At 37.6% G+C, this 16,641-nt stretch overlaps 1 protein-coding gene across 5 annotated transcripts in view; it reads left to right on the top strand.

Moving 5' to 3' along the window:
* Nucleotides 1-16,259, top strand: part of NEDD4 (NEDD4 E3 ubiquitin protein ligase) — a 114,319-nt gene extending 98,060 nt beyond the window's left edge. For all 5 annotated transcript variants that reach the window (XM_058541642.1, XM_058541640.1, XM_058541641.1 and 2 more), the window contains 11 exons: nt 3,691-3,920; nt 4,666-4,787; nt 4,879-4,949; nt 6,091-6,186; nt 6,512-6,585; nt 6,870-6,930; nt 9,186-9,245; nt 9,331-9,438; nt 10,101-10,197; nt 12,682-12,754; nt 13,300-16,259. In XM_058541642.1, the coding sequence (XP_058397625.1) occupies nt 3,691-3,920; nt 4,666-4,787; nt 4,879-4,949; nt 6,091-6,186; nt 6,512-6,585; nt 6,870-6,930; nt 9,186-9,245; nt 9,331-9,438; nt 10,101-10,197; nt 12,682-12,754; nt 13,300-13,402 (1,095 nt within the window). In that variant the 3' untranslated portion in view covers nt 13,403-16,259. The remainder of the gene's footprint in view (nt 1-3,690; nt 3,921-4,665; nt 4,788-4,878; nt 4,950-6,090; nt 6,187-6,511; nt 6,586-6,869; nt 6,931-9,185; nt 9,246-9,330; nt 9,439-10,100; nt 10,198-12,681; nt 12,755-13,299) is intronic.
* The last annotated feature ends 382 nt before the right edge of the window (nt 16,260-16,641 follow it).

Here is a 16,641-nt window from a genome sequence, read left to right as displayed (position 1 = left end):
AAATTGAAAGTATGGGAAATGCATTTTAAAAAGTAATAGAGAATATATTCTATATTTGTAATTCTACATTTGTAATTTTTTAATGTTTTTTTATGGGAAAAGGATGCTTATTTTTTGAGTACCTGTTATATATCATCAGAGGCCACAATTATTTTATGTCTGTCTTTATTTTTGACCATTTTTAATGCCTTTCTATAGTTTGCTCATACTTTCCCCCTTTCCCTGCAGTTTAGGAATACTACCACTAGGTGGCTATATTGGGTTACAGTTCTTTGCCTTCGAAGCCAGAAGCCTGCTTTTCCAAAGATTCAAGATGGTGGGCCTGCTACCACTGATTTTTTTCCATCCAAAATTTAACAAAACTGAAATATAATAGTTTTTTAGCGCAAAAATTTTATGCCTTAATAAAATCCTAAAATATCAGCAACTTTTTAAACTCAAATAATAACTGTGTCAAAATCACTCTGGAAATTTGTTTTCTACTTCTAGGATTTGGGATTTTAAGTCTTCACTGATTTATTTTTCTAATAAATGTTTTCATTCTTAATGAAAATATGCTGGTGGAGTAGAAGCACCAGCTTCTCCAATTGCCACTCTGAACACTTATAAACTTGTTACAATACCCAGTTGTTGATGTCTCCCAGGCAGCAGGAGATATGGAACAAGGCCTTTATAAACAGGTCACAGAACACAAAAACCATAACTAAAGCAGTAATATTTATTGAGCTCTCACTACATACCAGGCATTCTTCTTAGCAAGTTACATGTATTATTTTTTTTTTTTAAACTTTTATTTTTTTTTTCCCCCAAAGCCCCAGTAGATAGTTGTATGTCATAGTTGCACATCCTTCTCCTTGCTGTATGTGGGACTCGGCCTCAGCATGGCCGGAGAAGCGGCACGTCAGTGTGCACCCGGGATCCGAACCCCGGGCCGCCAATAGTGGAGCGCGCGCACTTAACCGCTACGCCACGGGGCCGGCCCTACATGTATTATTAATGCAGTCCCTACAACAACTCTATAAGAAAGAGACTGTTATTATTACATTTTACAGGTGAGGAAACTAAGGCACAGAGAGATTAGGCAATGTGATCAGGTTCCATAATTGTTAGTGGCAAGGCCAGATACAAACCAAATGGTCTAGCTCCAGAGTCCATCCTCTTAACCAACATGACATATCATATTGGTGGTTAAGAGAGGAAATGCCCTAGAATGCAACAAAGGCACGTAAAGAGGTAAAAACACGACAGGAAGATTAATAGACATCGAGTCGTTCCAAAAGGAGAGACTCAAGAGCATGGGGAAGAGGCTGAGACTCTGAATTCACAGTTTAACAAAAAGTTCTAAGCAGGATTTAAAAAAATAAAATCTGTATCTGGACATATCACAGTAAAAGAGCAGAATACCAAGATAAAGACAAAAATATTAAAAAACAATGCTACAAAGTCTTGAACTGTCTTTAACCTTTTCTTTTGCCTTATCCTTAACATCTTATTAGTTAAGAATAAGGATGACTAATCATTATTGAGCTCATCCTGTGCCAGATACCATGTAAGCTCATGAAATGCATTATCCCATTAATTCTGAAACAGCTCTATTAGGGTAGATATTATTATTGTCCCTTTTTTATAGATGAGGAAATTAAGCCTTAGAAAAGACATGGAAAGGGGCCGGCCCCGTGGCTTAGTGGTTAAGTGCGCGCGCTCCGCTGCTGGCGGCCAGGTTCAGATCCCGGGCGTGCACCGACGCACCGCTTCTCCGGCCATGCTGACGCCGCGTCCCACATACAGCAACTGGAAGGATGTGCAACTGTGACATACAACTATCTACTGGGGCTTTGGGGGGAAAATAAATAAATAAATAAAATTATTAAAAAAAAAAAAAAGTGAAGTGAAGCCGGGATTTGAACTCAGGGTCACCTGACACCACTGCTCAGCTCAACCGTGGAAGTTTTTCCTCCATCCCTCTCTTCCTTCCATTGCTGTTGCTCACTCACACGGTCCATTTGTCTTCTCTCACACAGTCTATTTCAGGGTCTCTAACTGACCAGCATGCCTCTTGTCTCTCTTCCTTAAAACCACCCCCTACGCTCTACCCTGTCAGCTTCTGAGAACACAGCAGTCTGATCATGCACCCCTGCTCAGCAACTCTCTTCCTGGTCGGCATTCCCCCTTTCCACTGTCTGGCCCCAGACTCCAGACTTCTCCACTTTTTTCTTCCATTGTAATCCGTCCTTTCCCTTCCCCTCCTCCTCTATACCCTCTAAAGTATATTGAGGGTATACTACTACTACCTATGAAGCAGATTAGACCTCTCCTGCGAGCTCTTCTCTTAGCCTGCTGTTCCTCAGTCCCTCTCTCCCTTCCCCTCCTGTCAAGACTTCCTCTTAAAGTCTCCTTTGTTGCCTCACTTGCAATTAATAGCTCAATCTTTTAGGACCCCACAAAACGTTGCGTATATCTCTATAATTAGCAATTTTCCTACTCTGTTAAGTCTCAGAATTAGTAACATTTACATTGTTTCTCACATACACACCAGATCGTAAGCTCCTTGAGGAAGTAACCACATCTTATGCCATGTTTTTCTCCTTTTTCCTCCCATCCCTGGCCCCACTATGGTACCTACCTAGCATGGGGCCTGTCCATGAGCAGGCCTCAGTAAATGCTTGGTGAGTAACCTACCTGCACTGGTTGCCTAGTGTCTAGTCTAAAATTGCTTTTCTCCAATCTTACCATCTTTTTTAAATTGTATATGCAGCAGCAGAAACTGCTTATATTGCTTATATAAATTACTTGTATTGTTGTTTCTATAGGGCTTTCCATTTTTCCTAAATATATTGATAGTAAAAATATTTTTTGTCCTTACAGCTAACCCTCTTTTCTTTTTCGGAAGTGACAGAATATTGATAGCATGTTTTCTCTTCATGGTTTCCACTTGAACATTGCACATGAAGCACTCAAGAATAAAATATTCAGATATATTTCTTTAAAATTTACAATAAGGTCTGCCTAAAAGCATAGTTATCTACGTTTGTCGCATAAGCAAAGGATGTACCAAAGATTAGTGAGGCCTGTAATTCCTTCATTAAGAGCAAAGACTCAGGAGCTAAGACTTTCTTAACTTCTGTCTTCAGTTTCTTCATTGATAAAATGGAGATAATAATAGTAGCTTCTTCATAGTATTATTACAAAGAGTAAATGAAATTACTGGTTAAAATGAAATTAAAATGCTGGGAACAGTGCCTGGCACAGTCTGTAGATGTTAGCGCCTGTTAATGAGGGAAGCAGGGTAGGCTCCGAGGAGGAATGGTGGAGGTGGGGACAAACCCCGGGAGCAACAGGCAGGGAACAAGTAGCAGGCAACAGCTAGACTGTCGGTCACAGAATGGTCCTCGTTGAAACTTCTGTGGAAAGGACTGTTCATGACACGCCTTCATGTGAGCATTATTACCACTATCAATAGCTTCTTCTTCAGATATAAAAATCAGAAGTCTGTATTATTATGTGATTAGAGAAAAGGAATTCTTTTATACCATAGAGGAAATATAAGCAATATTCCTAGTCGTGTTTTCCCTGAAAAAGGGTCTTGAGCACAGGGTGGAGTACAGTGAATTTTATAACTTTTATGAGAGACAAATTTGCCATCATGTTGAATTGATTTAAACCATAAGTCTCTCTTCTCCGGGTTTTCAGAATGACATTCCAAACAAATTTGAAATGAAACTTCGCCGTGCCACTGTTCTTGAGGACTCCTACAGGAGGATTATGGGTGTCAAGAGAGCAGACTTCCTCAAGGCTCGACTGTGGATTGAGTTTGATGGTGAAAAGGGATTAGATTATGGAGGAGTCGCCAGAGAATGGTTCTTCCTGATCTCGAAGGAAATGTTTAACCCTTATTATGGGTTGTTTGAATATTCTGCTACGTAAGTAACTTTACAATGGCTGTATACAGGAAAAAAATTGCTGTTCTGAAAGTAACCAAGTTGTGTGATGCAAGGAAAATGTATGTTACAATGTGCCAGAAAAGGGAGACTGTAACTAATGTTGTTTCAGAAATAACTTTTTTTTTAATTGTGGTAAAATATACATAACATGAAATTTACCATTTTAACCATTTTAAATGTATAGTTCTGTGGCAATAAGTACATTCACATTGTTGTGCAATAATCACCACCATCCATCTCCAAGAACTTTTTCATCATCCCAAACTGAAACTCTGTACCCATTAAACACTAAGTCCCCCATTCCCTGGCAACCACCATTCTACTTTCTGTCTCTATGAATTTGACTACTCTAGGTACCTCATATAAGTGGAATCATACAGTATTTGTCCTTTTGTGACTGACATATTACATTAGCATAATGTCTTCAAGGTTCATCCATGTGGTAGCATGTGTCAGAATTTCCTTCCTTTTTAAGGCTGAATAATATCCCATTATGTGTATATACCACATTTTGTTTATCCATTCATCTGTTGATGCACATTTAGGTTGTTTCTACCTTTTGGCAGAAATGACTATTTTTAAAACCATTAAATCCAATGGTCTAATGTGGTTCTAATAGAGATAAACAATTCTAAAAAGAAGGAGATGATTTATAATTGTTTGTCATATGAAAATTTTTATATGAAATATAGAGAGGATCATTTAAATGTGGTTGTCTTGACAGGGATAATTATACACTACAGATAAATCCAAATTCTGGATTGTGTAATGAAGATCACCTCTCCTACTTCAAGTTTATTGGCCGGGTAGCTGGAATGGCAGTCTACCATGGAAAACTGTTGGATGGTTAGTATCAAGCATAAAATTTGTTTTTTAATTCTATTTTCTTATTTCTTTCACTTGGTAATCATTTTAAATGTATTTGATTTTTTGCAAGGTTTTTTCATCCGCCCATTTTACAAGATGATGCTACACAAACCAATAATACTTCATGATATGGAATCAGTGGTATGTCTTTTTCACTTATAAATTATAATTTAACAGGCAACTGAGTATTTTAAAGTTAGATTTTAATGGTGAAGAAATTAATAGATTATAATGTTCCAAAATACAAATGAACATTTTCCCCAACATTTTATTATGAAAATTTTCTAACATACAATAAAATTGAAAAATTTCTATGGTGGACATGTGTGTATCCACCACCAGGATTCCACAATTGGCTTTTTCTCTATGCTTACTTTATCACATACCTGTCCATCTGTCCACCCATCTTATTGTCCAATCCATGTTATTTTTTGATGCATTTCAAAGTTGGAGATATCAGTAAACTTCTCACTAAATACTGTAACATGCTATACAACATTTTTATGTATCTGTTGCATCAATATGTGAATTGTGATCTTTTATGATGAGTGGCGTATGTTTTCAAAATAGCAGTCCAAAGGCAACGCCTTGAGGTTAGGCCACTACAAAAACACAGAAACCTGAGCATTAAAGCCCTGACTGTAGCCTCGCTACCTATACTGAATAACCTCGCACACTGTGGGTACACATGATTTCCAAGACTTCTTCCTGGGTACTAAGTTCATTTTTTATTCCTTTCTTGTGACTCATTACCACTGTGAACAGTATAATTCTTTAGAAATCGTATGATTGCACAGCTATTTGGGTTGATAAATTGAGGTTCTGTATTAAATTTCATATTTTCCTTTAACTTGGGCCAGGTATAAATAACAACCTCCTCATAGCTGCTTAAACATTTCACACACAGTCTCATAGGCCATATGAGAAAGATGCTGGGTACTGCTGGGTGTCCACAGAAGTTAGGATTCATCTGAAAACTGCTTTCTTTGACATTTTCACTAGGTAGTAAAATCTGTATCTCTACTGCTTCCACACAGAGATAGATTTCTAAACTTTAAAGTAGGCACCGCTCTGTTGATATATGCATTTTTACTCTCACTCTTACTAGCCATCCATATGGCTAGTATATGTTACACATATAATACTTGTGTGTTTATGGAAAAAATGTCCAGCTGACCTGTTCATCTTGTCCAATTATTCAGACTCTCAGCATCCTTTTTTTGCAGGGTCAAGTGTCTTCTTTTTATATACAAATTTTAAATATATAATGTTTCCCATCTAGGATAGTGAATATTACAATTCACTAAGATGGATTCTTGAAAATGATCCAACAGAATTGGACCTCAGGTTTGTCATAGATGAAGAACTTTTTGGACAGGTTTGTAAATTTTGATTAAATAAAATAGTGCATAAATTATGAAACAAATGTTATAACTTAAGATTAGATGTTAAATAATGTGTATCCTGAACATATTTCTGTGTTCTATTTTAAATTTATTTTCCAGTAACAAAAGCTATCTCTCAGCAAGAATTTCTGCTCTGACTCATCCTGTATTTATTTTAGTAAAACTAATATTTTAAGTTTTCTTAGTTTTTGAATGGGTTTATTTAAAACACCAGGTTTCTGGTATAACTATAATGTGTATACTTTATTTTGTTTTTTTCACTAAAATAACATATCAAGGTATCATGCTTACTTTTAGACACATCAACATGAGTTGAAAAATGGTGGATCAGAAATAGTTGTCACCAATAAGAACAAAAAGGAATATATTTAGTAAGTATTTTGTTAGTAAGTATTTTACTAAATGTAGTAAGTACTTGACTGGAAATAAGTTTGTGCTTCTTGGGAGGACTCTTCTTACCTTCTTTCTCTTTCCGCAGAGCTGGGGTCTCAGTGTTCTTTTTCTCTTTCTGTAACAATGCCGTATCAGCCACTCATATTCAGTTTTTGCCTTGGGCTTAGCTAGTCTTTATCTTTTGTTTCTAACTGGAATAAATATACCTTAAATGTTTTTCTTGGTTCGTGTGAAAAAGATGAAATGTGTTGTTTCTTTTTAGTCTTGTAATACAGTGGCGATTTGTAAACCGAATCCAGAAGCAAATGGCTGCTTTCAAAGAGGTATTCATTTTCTTTTGTTTGTTCTTCTATAATTTCAAAGTACAATCCATAAGTTTTAAATGTTGGGCCTCATCACGTCTGAGAAAAATTAGTATACGACTTGCTTTCTAAAACCACTTTTAATTATATTCTCATATTAACAAAGTATTACATGAATAGCTGTTCCCCGCTAAAGCTCAGTCATTCAGGAAGCCCGTGCAGTAGCCATCAACAGGCCCCTGCACGTCTGTCACTGCCCCCACCTCTCCCAGTCCCCCTGCTCACCCTGAGTAACCTAGGTGAGCAGAGGACGAGAGTGCTATAGTGACGGTGGAAAATACCATTTGTTTCTTTTCCTAAATGGAATCACACTATACATGTTGGTTGGTGGCTTGCTTTCTTCTCTTATCAATAGTTATTGGAGATTTTACGTGTCAAAATATATTCATAATATAAACTCATAAGTTATTTAAACTTCCCAATTGATAGACCTTTAGGCTATTGCCAGGCCACTCATTTCTTAAGCTAACTTTAAATCTGTTAAATATTTATAACACGGTATTTCATTTATTCAATATTGAGCACTAACTATGTGTCATGGTATGCAAGGCAAAAAGACATAGACTCTGCTGTCAAAGGGCAGAGAATCTAGAGTGAAACGGACAGAGGCAAGCCTGAAGTGCTAGGTAAGCACAGAGGAGAGGTAGACACCAGAGCAGGGAGAGGTGGAGGACGGGGCAGAGAAGGACTAGAGGGATTGGCCAGCCACAGAGACGAGGAAAATACAGTTCTAAGCAGATGGAGCAGCATGTGTGAAGTCTGGCAATAAGACAGACGGTGGCACATTAAAGAAAATACAAGCAGTTCATCTACTGGATAAGAGGAGGCAAGAGGTAAAACAAGTGGAGAAGAGTTGAGCAGAACCAGATTATGAAGGTCTTGTTTGTTAAACTGGAAACAAAGGTAGAGTTTGGAGTTTTCTCTGAAGTCCGGTGAGGGGAAGGAAGGTGGCATTAAAGGCTATTAAACAATAAGACGCCAGGATTGAATTTACATTTTGGTCAGATCATTCTGGAAGTGGTATGTAGTGAGTTAGAGTAGGGCAAGACTAGCAGCAGAGGCTAGCTGGGAAAGTGCTACAGTAATCCGGGTGAGGAACGGTAAGGGCAGGAACTAAGATGGCCGTGAGAAGAGAGCTGCGTGTGCATTTGAATGGTGTTCAGGAAGGGAAAGCTATAGCATAGGGTGATTTAAAGGCTAGAGATCTGGGGTGGCAGTGTGGATTTGGGGGTCATCTGCATATGTCTAGTGGAGCTGTGGACTAGATAAGATGGAAAATTAGAAAGAAGGGTAAGAACGATGAAAGTGGATGGCCACACGTGGAGATGTGGGAACACCAGCATTTCAGGCATGGACAGTAGAAAGAGACTTCAAAGGAAATTAGGAAAGGCAGACAGAGACAAAGAGAAAAACCATCAACAGCCAAGTTTCAAGAACAGAGGTACTTTCAACAATATCATAGTGCAGAGAAGTCAAATAAGATATGGAACTAGAAAGTGTTTATCAGATTTAGCCACAAAGCTGTCTTGGACATTTTCCAGGACAGCTTCAGTGAACCAGTGGTGTAGAGGTCAGATTGCAGTGGGTTGAGGGGTAGATGGGAGATGAGCAAGTGGATTCAGTAAGATATGGCACTGTCAAGAACTTGGCTATAAAGAGAAGAAAGAGGCGTTTGCTTTTTTTTGTTTTGTTTTTAAGGTAGATATGGCTTGAACAAATTTAAATGTTTAAAGAGTGTGCTAATAAAGAGAAGGAGGTTTAGTAAGATGACCTCTTTGAGGGAGCAAACGAAGCACAGAGAGGAAGTGGTACTCTCTCCCCTGTAGTGGGAAGGAGGCCATGATGGATGGTGGTGCTGGTTGGTATGTGGGGATGCAGAAGGTTGAGGGAATTCCATCCTGCAAAATCACCTCTATTTTCTCTCTCAAATAGAAATTATCTGCTGTAAAGAAGGGATGCCATGGGAGAGGAGGAGCTTGAGAAGTGTGGGGAGGTTTTAAAATAGCCACTTTGAGGAATCAGTGGGGGAGCACAGACGATGGATACATTCATTTTCTTGCCGATAGTGAAAGCTCGGTTGAGTTGTGAGCCCATGAATGTGCAGTGGTAGGAATCTATATGGATGTGGGCTTTCTCCAGTAGCACCCAAAAGCTGAAGTATAGGGTTGTCCATTGACCCAGCTAAGCAAGTTTTTTAAATACATTCTTTCTACTAGGGATTTTTTGAACTAATACCACAGGATCTCATCAAAATTTTCGATGAAAATGAACTAGAGGTAAGAAATATTATTCTTATTTTAAAACAGGACTTTTGTACCCATTACTTTTCTTGTCTACAGTTTGACATTTCTTCTCATGTAGCTTCTTATGTGTGGATTGGGAGACGTCGATGTGAACGACTGGAGAGAACATACAAAGTATAAGAATGGCTACAATATCAATCATCAAGTCATACAGTGGTTTTGGAAGGTAATGAAAGCTCCTATTTTCATAAATTACTGTACGATAGATTCAATCATATTTAACAATACTAGTGGATTACATATCGATAAGACAAATATATATATATATGTATATATACCAGTAAAAATTATCTTTGATTTTGTACTGTACACATCTACCTTCTGGATGTGGTCCCGACCTTCATACATGTTTCCAGATAATTAAATAAAGTGCTCAGAGTGTATAAAGGGCAGTGATAACTGAGACAGGCACTTAGTTCCTTACTAAAGTAGGGACTCTTCAAGAAAGCATGTAAGAACCTGCAGTGTATTCTCTGGGACTCCTGCATGGCTCCTTTAAATGTGATTTTCCATCTTATAGAGAAATGTGTATGTCACTCAGTAATATCAATAAATATAATTTTTTAAAAGCCATGAGTCACACCTGAGAAGAAATTTTTGTCACTTTATTAGGCTATCCCTAATTCTAAAGAGTTACCATGTAGCCTTGGAAATAAAGTTTCAAGAACTTTGTAAACCACCCACAAACACAAATAAAACTAAAAGAAACATGCAAATTTAATAAGTGATCATTAATGCTTTAACTAAATTCTGATAACATATTTTTCAGGATAGTTTTGTTACCTTTTTTCCAATGATATTCCTTAGTGCTGTTTTTATCTTATTCAGGCTGTTTTAATGATGGATTCAGAAAAAAGAATAAGATTACTTCAGTTTGTCACTGGCACATCCCGTGTGCCCATGAATGGATTTGCTGAACTATATGGTAAGGATTTTCTGTAGATCATTAAAAAATGGAGTGATGCCAATTGTCTTTTTCATGGCTGATTAGTCTTCAAGCTTCTATCATTTATACAAACATTTAGCTTAATAAAAAAGAAGTAAGACTTTAAAATTATATAATTAGATACACTGAAGTAGGCTAAAATATATATACACCTTGCAATCAGAGAAGACTGGAAACATGGAAAACAAAGGAGAAAAGTGGAAACATGAAATGACTTGAGTTACTTTCCATTCTTGAATTTTAAATTTGATTCTCACTCTGCATCCCATTACAGAAAAAACATTGCCTGTACTGTGGTAGTTTAGGGCAGCATGGAAGGTTCCGTGGAATGTTAATAAGTATACACCAAAAAACAAAGAGTATCATAGTAGACTACATCTATGGGAATACTGGATTAAACAAAGTTAGATTTCTTTGGGACTTGTTCAGAACCTTTACTATGGAAAAAAGCAGAGTTTCCAAGACTTACTTGCTCGTGGAATCCGTGTGTGTGTGTGTGTGTGTGTGTGGTGGCGGCGGCGGTGGTGATTGGAGGGTGGAGAATCTCATTAGGCTACTATTCCTCAGCCTTGTGGGAAATGGCAGGGCTAGGGATAAGTCTGCATGTATTTCTTGATATTCAGAACTATTATTAATGCAGTTTTCTATAAAGTGAAATTCTCTATATCCTGTCAGACTATTTTCTGGTTGATTTACCTCATAACACTAGAGATGTGTTTTATTTAAAAAAGTACTATTTCTTATGTAGATCACGGTAACTTTTCTCACATCAGTTAATATTCTGTCTATTGGAATGACATTTACTTGCTTTTAAAGATACCAAGAAGAACAACTCTTTCAGAGAAGGCATAGCTAAGATTGGAGCCCTACTCAGAGCCAGAAAGAAGATGAGAATTGCTCTGGGAACTAGAAACCAGGGACTGCTGCCTAGGTAGTCGCTAAGCTGAATTTTTTGTGCAAATAGAAAGCTGTTGCTCTCTGATGGGATTGCTAACCCCCTCCGTCTCCTCCTTGGCAAACCTGGTCTCCTTGTTAAGCTTCATTTATATTTGTTTGCAGAACCTGTCAAGCAGCTGCCACTTCTCCACCTAGAGTCACACTCACAGTGAGAAGAGTGAGGCAGGAGCTTGGCCACTAACCATGTGCTCCTTCCTTGCCTAATTGGATTTCTTAGCATTTGTCTTTCTAGTGGTTTCACCTGCTCCCCTTCCTTTCCTTTCTCCTGCGCATTAGCCAGTTTGTAGAGAAAACCAGGGCAGGGCAACACCCCTTACCACCTCTAGCTCCACTTCCCTCTTGTATGCAGTCTGGGCCTACAGCCATCCACTGATTTCACCAACTGTTTGAAATTTGAGGAAGATATCCTACACACAGAGCCAGAGTTGTTAGTATTAGAATGTAAATTCGAATTCTTATATACTTACGAAAAGAAATAGAAGTTCCTTCAAAATGTTAATATTACAATGCAATATTATCTAACCAATAAAAAGTATATTAAGTTTATGTCAGTTGACTCAGAGGGAGTTTTCACGATGGATAGTTTCGGTGAGAGAATCAAGAGGCAGGGAAATGCGTTTGATTCCATGTTATGGAAAACAGTGACAGAAGTACTGAAGTTTTAACTGTGAACATAATTGTGATGGGTGATGTGTGAAAAGTAATGCTTTTTGAGAAAACTGTAATATTGAGAATATTAAATATTTTTAGTGCTGCTTCTGACAGTTATACTCACACTCATGTATTTGGATATGATTATGAGACATGGAGAAAAGTATGGAAGGTTACACACTGGGTTGTCAGCATTGATTACTGGGTGGGTGGAGGATGTTGAGAATTGGAGAAGGAAGAGCTACGTGAAAATTCTGAAGAAAAAGGAGTTTCTAAAAATGTCCCTAATGAAAGAGAAATGTAGCATGTATAACATGATCACATGCACATAAAATTCTCTCTCTGGATATGCACATGCACAGAAAGATTCGTGATAGGATGTTTACTCAAGAGTTAATGGTGGGATTTGAGGTGATTTTTACATCCTTCATTATATTTTTCTCTATTGCTTTAATTTTTTGCAGTGAGATTACACAATCAGAAAAAAAGTAAAGCTATTTTCAGTGGGACTCAAAAAAGAAAGAAAACACTCATTTTCTCTATGTACCCATGAAGGAGGTAGTATATGGAAATGCAATTGTGTACAGGGCTAGGAAACAGCAAAATCACCATAAGACATGCCACCCCAGGGGCAGAGGGATACGGTGGTCACAAATGAACTATTAGAAGAGAAATCCTCATTTCATGGCTGGGCAATAAAGCCGTCAAGTACAGGACAGCTTTCATTTCTTTTGAGTTTAAAGAAATTAGATTAGTTCCCTCTGTGTGTAAGTTCATTAGAAAAAGTGAGTTGTGAAATGCCTAAGGGTTCCTGTTAAGAGTAAATGAAGCCAAAGCAGCTCTTCTTCCTTACAGGCTCAAATGGACCACAGTCATTTACAGTTGAACAGTGGGGTACCCCTGAAAAGCTGCCAAGAGCTCATACGTGGTAAGCAGTTTCTTAGACCCTGAGAGATCCAGTCCTCGGAGAGTGAAGTTCCTCTTACGGTTAGTCTAGGTACAGAAGGTCTAGCCCACTCCGTGCTATTGTAAGTGGCAGCTATGGAAGAGGAGGCAACAACACCAACACCAACCCAAGAACAGGTGTTCCTTTACCAGGCAGGCCTGGACTTGATGTCCAGGTAGCTGAGCACTGGAGAGGCCCATCAACTGTTGACCATGTGTTGCCTCCATCACATGAGTGATGGGCCATCCCAAGAGGGGCTAGAACATCCTCTTTTGGAGGTTAAAGTGATAGGGGAACCCAGACATTTGGAGGTGGAGGTGGAGGTGGGGGTGAGAGGACTCCACCAAGGAGTCGTGGGGCAAGTCCATGCCTAGAGTCCAATTCTGTGTCTTCCTTCTCCCCAGGTGATCAAGTGTCTGTTAGTGCTGTTGGGACACATCATCATGGGTAGCAGCATTACTGGGTTTGCTGTGAGGGTACTTGCTTTGTCAGTGTTTGTCATCATCAGTTCCTCTCTGTTCTTTCAGCTTTAATCGTTTGGACTTGCCACCCTATGAATCATTCGAAGAATTATGGGATAAACTTCAGATGGCGATTGAGAACACTCAGGGTTTTGATGGAGTGGATTAGAAGACAAATAACAATCCACGGTGTTTTACTGCCACTTTTTTATAAGCAAAGTCTTGACTTAAAATTTTCCAGGGAACTACTAAAACATGGCCATTGATTCTTCCCAGATATGGAGAAAATCTTATAAAAGCGTTAGAAGAAATAGTATGACAACTTCATGATTTCACTCACTTTTAAGTAACGTGTTGCATCTACACAGTTGTCGCATCCTATCTTTAGAGTTCACACTCGAGGATAGAAGTCCTGTGTACCTGAAATAGTGAGTTTTGTCCTTAACATTTACCTCTTTTACAGTATTTGCCAGGCAGTTCTTAAACTACTGAAATTATAACTGTGAAATATTTGTGATAAGTGTCATATGTGAAAAGTTTGATGCTTTTTGAGAAGGGAAACTGAAATTTGGAAAAGAATACTTTAATATGGAGTAAACAACAATATATTTAGTGCTGCCTGCAGCTATTTATTGTTTTGTAGACCTGCCTAATGCACCTTACTGCCTAGATTTTTGGAAAAACCTTGGAAAGTGTGTTACCTATATTTTTAGTCAACTGACTCACTTGCAAAAAATTGTTTACTTCTTCATTTTAAAAGTATTTGGCTTTTGTGAATATATAGTTTTACTAAACAAAGTGGTTCATAAGACATGTGAAGCAAATTCAGATTTGCAAAGGGTGAAAAGTGTTAACGCCTTCCTCTTGCCTGTGTGTCTTGATGGTTCATTGGTATAGTCATCACTCATGTTTTAGTTTAAAGAATTCCGTCTTCAGACATTAAAGCTCCACAAAGCAGTATTTCTAAATATGCCTTGAAGAACTAAGTTAAACGTATAGTACTTTCCTTTACTAGTCATTCTGTACACTTGCCCAATTATGTAGTGAATATATGTTTACAGGGTTTATTATGTTTACAGATTAAGCTCTTTTCTGTAGTTTCATTTTTGTATTTTCAGTATTTCACTTTAATCAAAAAACCAAATAATTTGTTAAAAATAACCAAAGAATAGTTAAGATGCATAATTTGTATTAAATTTATTACGGTATTATGCTTTTTAAAAATACTGTTTACTATGAAAATGATGGTGTTTTACTATAAATCCAAAACTCTTTAGGCAGAATGCTACAGGTAGAATTCTACTTTAACCAAATTGAAGTGCATAAAAGTTCTGTGCATGCATTCAACAAACGTTTCCTGCATGCCTGCTGTGTGCAGAGCTCTGTGCTAGGCCCTGGGGGTGCGAGCTGTCAGCTTTGAAGAGAGCTAGCTCAGTCCCCAGCCTCAAGGAACTTATAGGTATGTAAACAATCAAAGTAGGGGTGAGCAGAATAAGAGGAAAGGGAAAGATAAAGTGTGCCAAGACTGTATTTATAGGTTTCATAGCTGTATTGGAATGATTATATAGAATATGCTCTTGCAAAAAGTTAAACCTATTTCTCAATATGGTATCTTGGGGATTTAGGAATAATTGTAGATATATGTTATGAATCTCCTTAAATACATATATACTCTGAGAGTTGTAAGAAGTGCTTCTGACTATTGGTTTAAATTGGTTAGGGTATATAAAATGATGGGCACCTGTCGGCACCTGGTAGAGATCTCTCCTGGTAGAGGAGCAGAATCACTTTCCAGACACCCCGTCAACAGCTCAGCTTAGGGAAAGTAATTCACACATCAGCGCACCTCGTGTTTTATCTTCGCCTGTGTTAACCTGCATTCAGGCAAGACCACCAGATGTAGTCCTAGTTTTATCACTTACCAACTGTTTAAGCTGAAGCAACTTTCTTAACATCTCTGCCCTCTTGTTTCTTCATCTGTCAAATGAGAACAATGCCCACCCTCATTGTCATGTAAGATTGTTGTAAGTTCCATTAAGATGCTCTGTGCCGTATCATACAACCAGAAGATGCTTTGTGCTTTGTGCTGACCATCAGATTTTGTCAAGTCAGGTGTGCACACTAACTACACTCCCAAAGAAGAATCTCTTTATTTAAAAATGAGTGTTAATATACAAGGAAGTAGGAACATCTCTGACGTTGAATACGTCCAGATATATATGTATACATAGATTTACCTATACATGGATCTTACTATTAGAATTCACTTTCTCCACATCAGCAAAGTAATATTAATATGGGCCCATGCACTTTGGAATGTCGTCATTATATAGAACTGAATGTGGAAACTATTTTTGTTAAAACAGGATTTTACCGTATGATTGTTTAAATATCACTTCTGTGAAATATCATAGCGGATATCAGAGCTTGAGAAAATATAAAGCTTGCTTTTCATCTGACTAATATTCACTTGGATGATCCTGTGATTCAGATAAAACAGTGTGTTAATGAGACCAGACACTCCCACCAGCCCCCAGCCCCTGACCATCGTCCCTTTCGTCTCCCAGGTGTGGGCAGACGGTCCAGAAGGAACCTGTATCAAGCAACACACCCCTCATCCCAGATAGAAAAGTATCTCAAATGCATTCTATGGCTGGAGAATAAATAGGGTGATTTTCATGAAGTGAGGACATCATATTTTTCTAGAAATTATAAGCACATAATTTTAGCCTATATTTTCTCTATAATCAAACAAATTTTAACATAGACGTAAAATTGTATTACAAGTGTATTTCATCCTAACTCAAATTTAAATGGTATTTGTTTTCATTTTTTATTTATAATGCTGAAATTATTCCTATAATTATCAAGTTCAACACAATTTGTTTTGATCATAAGCCATTCGACATTATTTTTTAAGATCTTCTCATATGATAAATATATATCAAGATTAATGTATCAAAATGTATTGCATACTTTAAAGTAAAAAAACATTTTTAAAAATCGATGCCTCAAATAAAGTTCTATTCTAATAAAAACAAAAACTGTGATTCATTTTTAAATAGAAAATTCCCAAACCAGTCTTTTGGGTGATATTCTCTGGTCTAGTCCTTTGCAGCAACATACGGAATTCTCAAGACCGTCTTGAATTTGTATCTGGTGAACTAGCATGATTATAAACTTAACACAGATAATCTCCACTTTACAAAAACAGGTCATGTTCCAAAAGTCTGGTTGTTAGTGAAATATCCAGAAGATGATATAATAACAAAGTTACAAATGGGCTGGATTTCAGGCGTGTTTTTGCTCCTTCAACAGGCTAACCTTGTAACCTAACCACTATTTATAACATTGTTGCTATGAGAAAAGGAGTTCCAAGTGTTAATTCAGAACTAAGTATCTTTGCCT

Source organism: Diceros bicornis, chromosome 5 (genome assembly GCF_020826845.1).
Source record: "Diceros bicornis minor isolate mBicDic1 chromosome 5, mDicBic1.mat.cur, whole genome shotgun sequence".
In the NCBI taxonomy this organism is placed as follows: domain Eukaryota; kingdom Metazoa; phylum Chordata; class Mammalia; order Perissodactyla; family Rhinocerotidae; genus Diceros; species Diceros bicornis.
The sequence above is the reverse complement of the archived record's forward strand: the minus strand, read 5'-3'. Positions and strand labels throughout refer to the sequence as shown.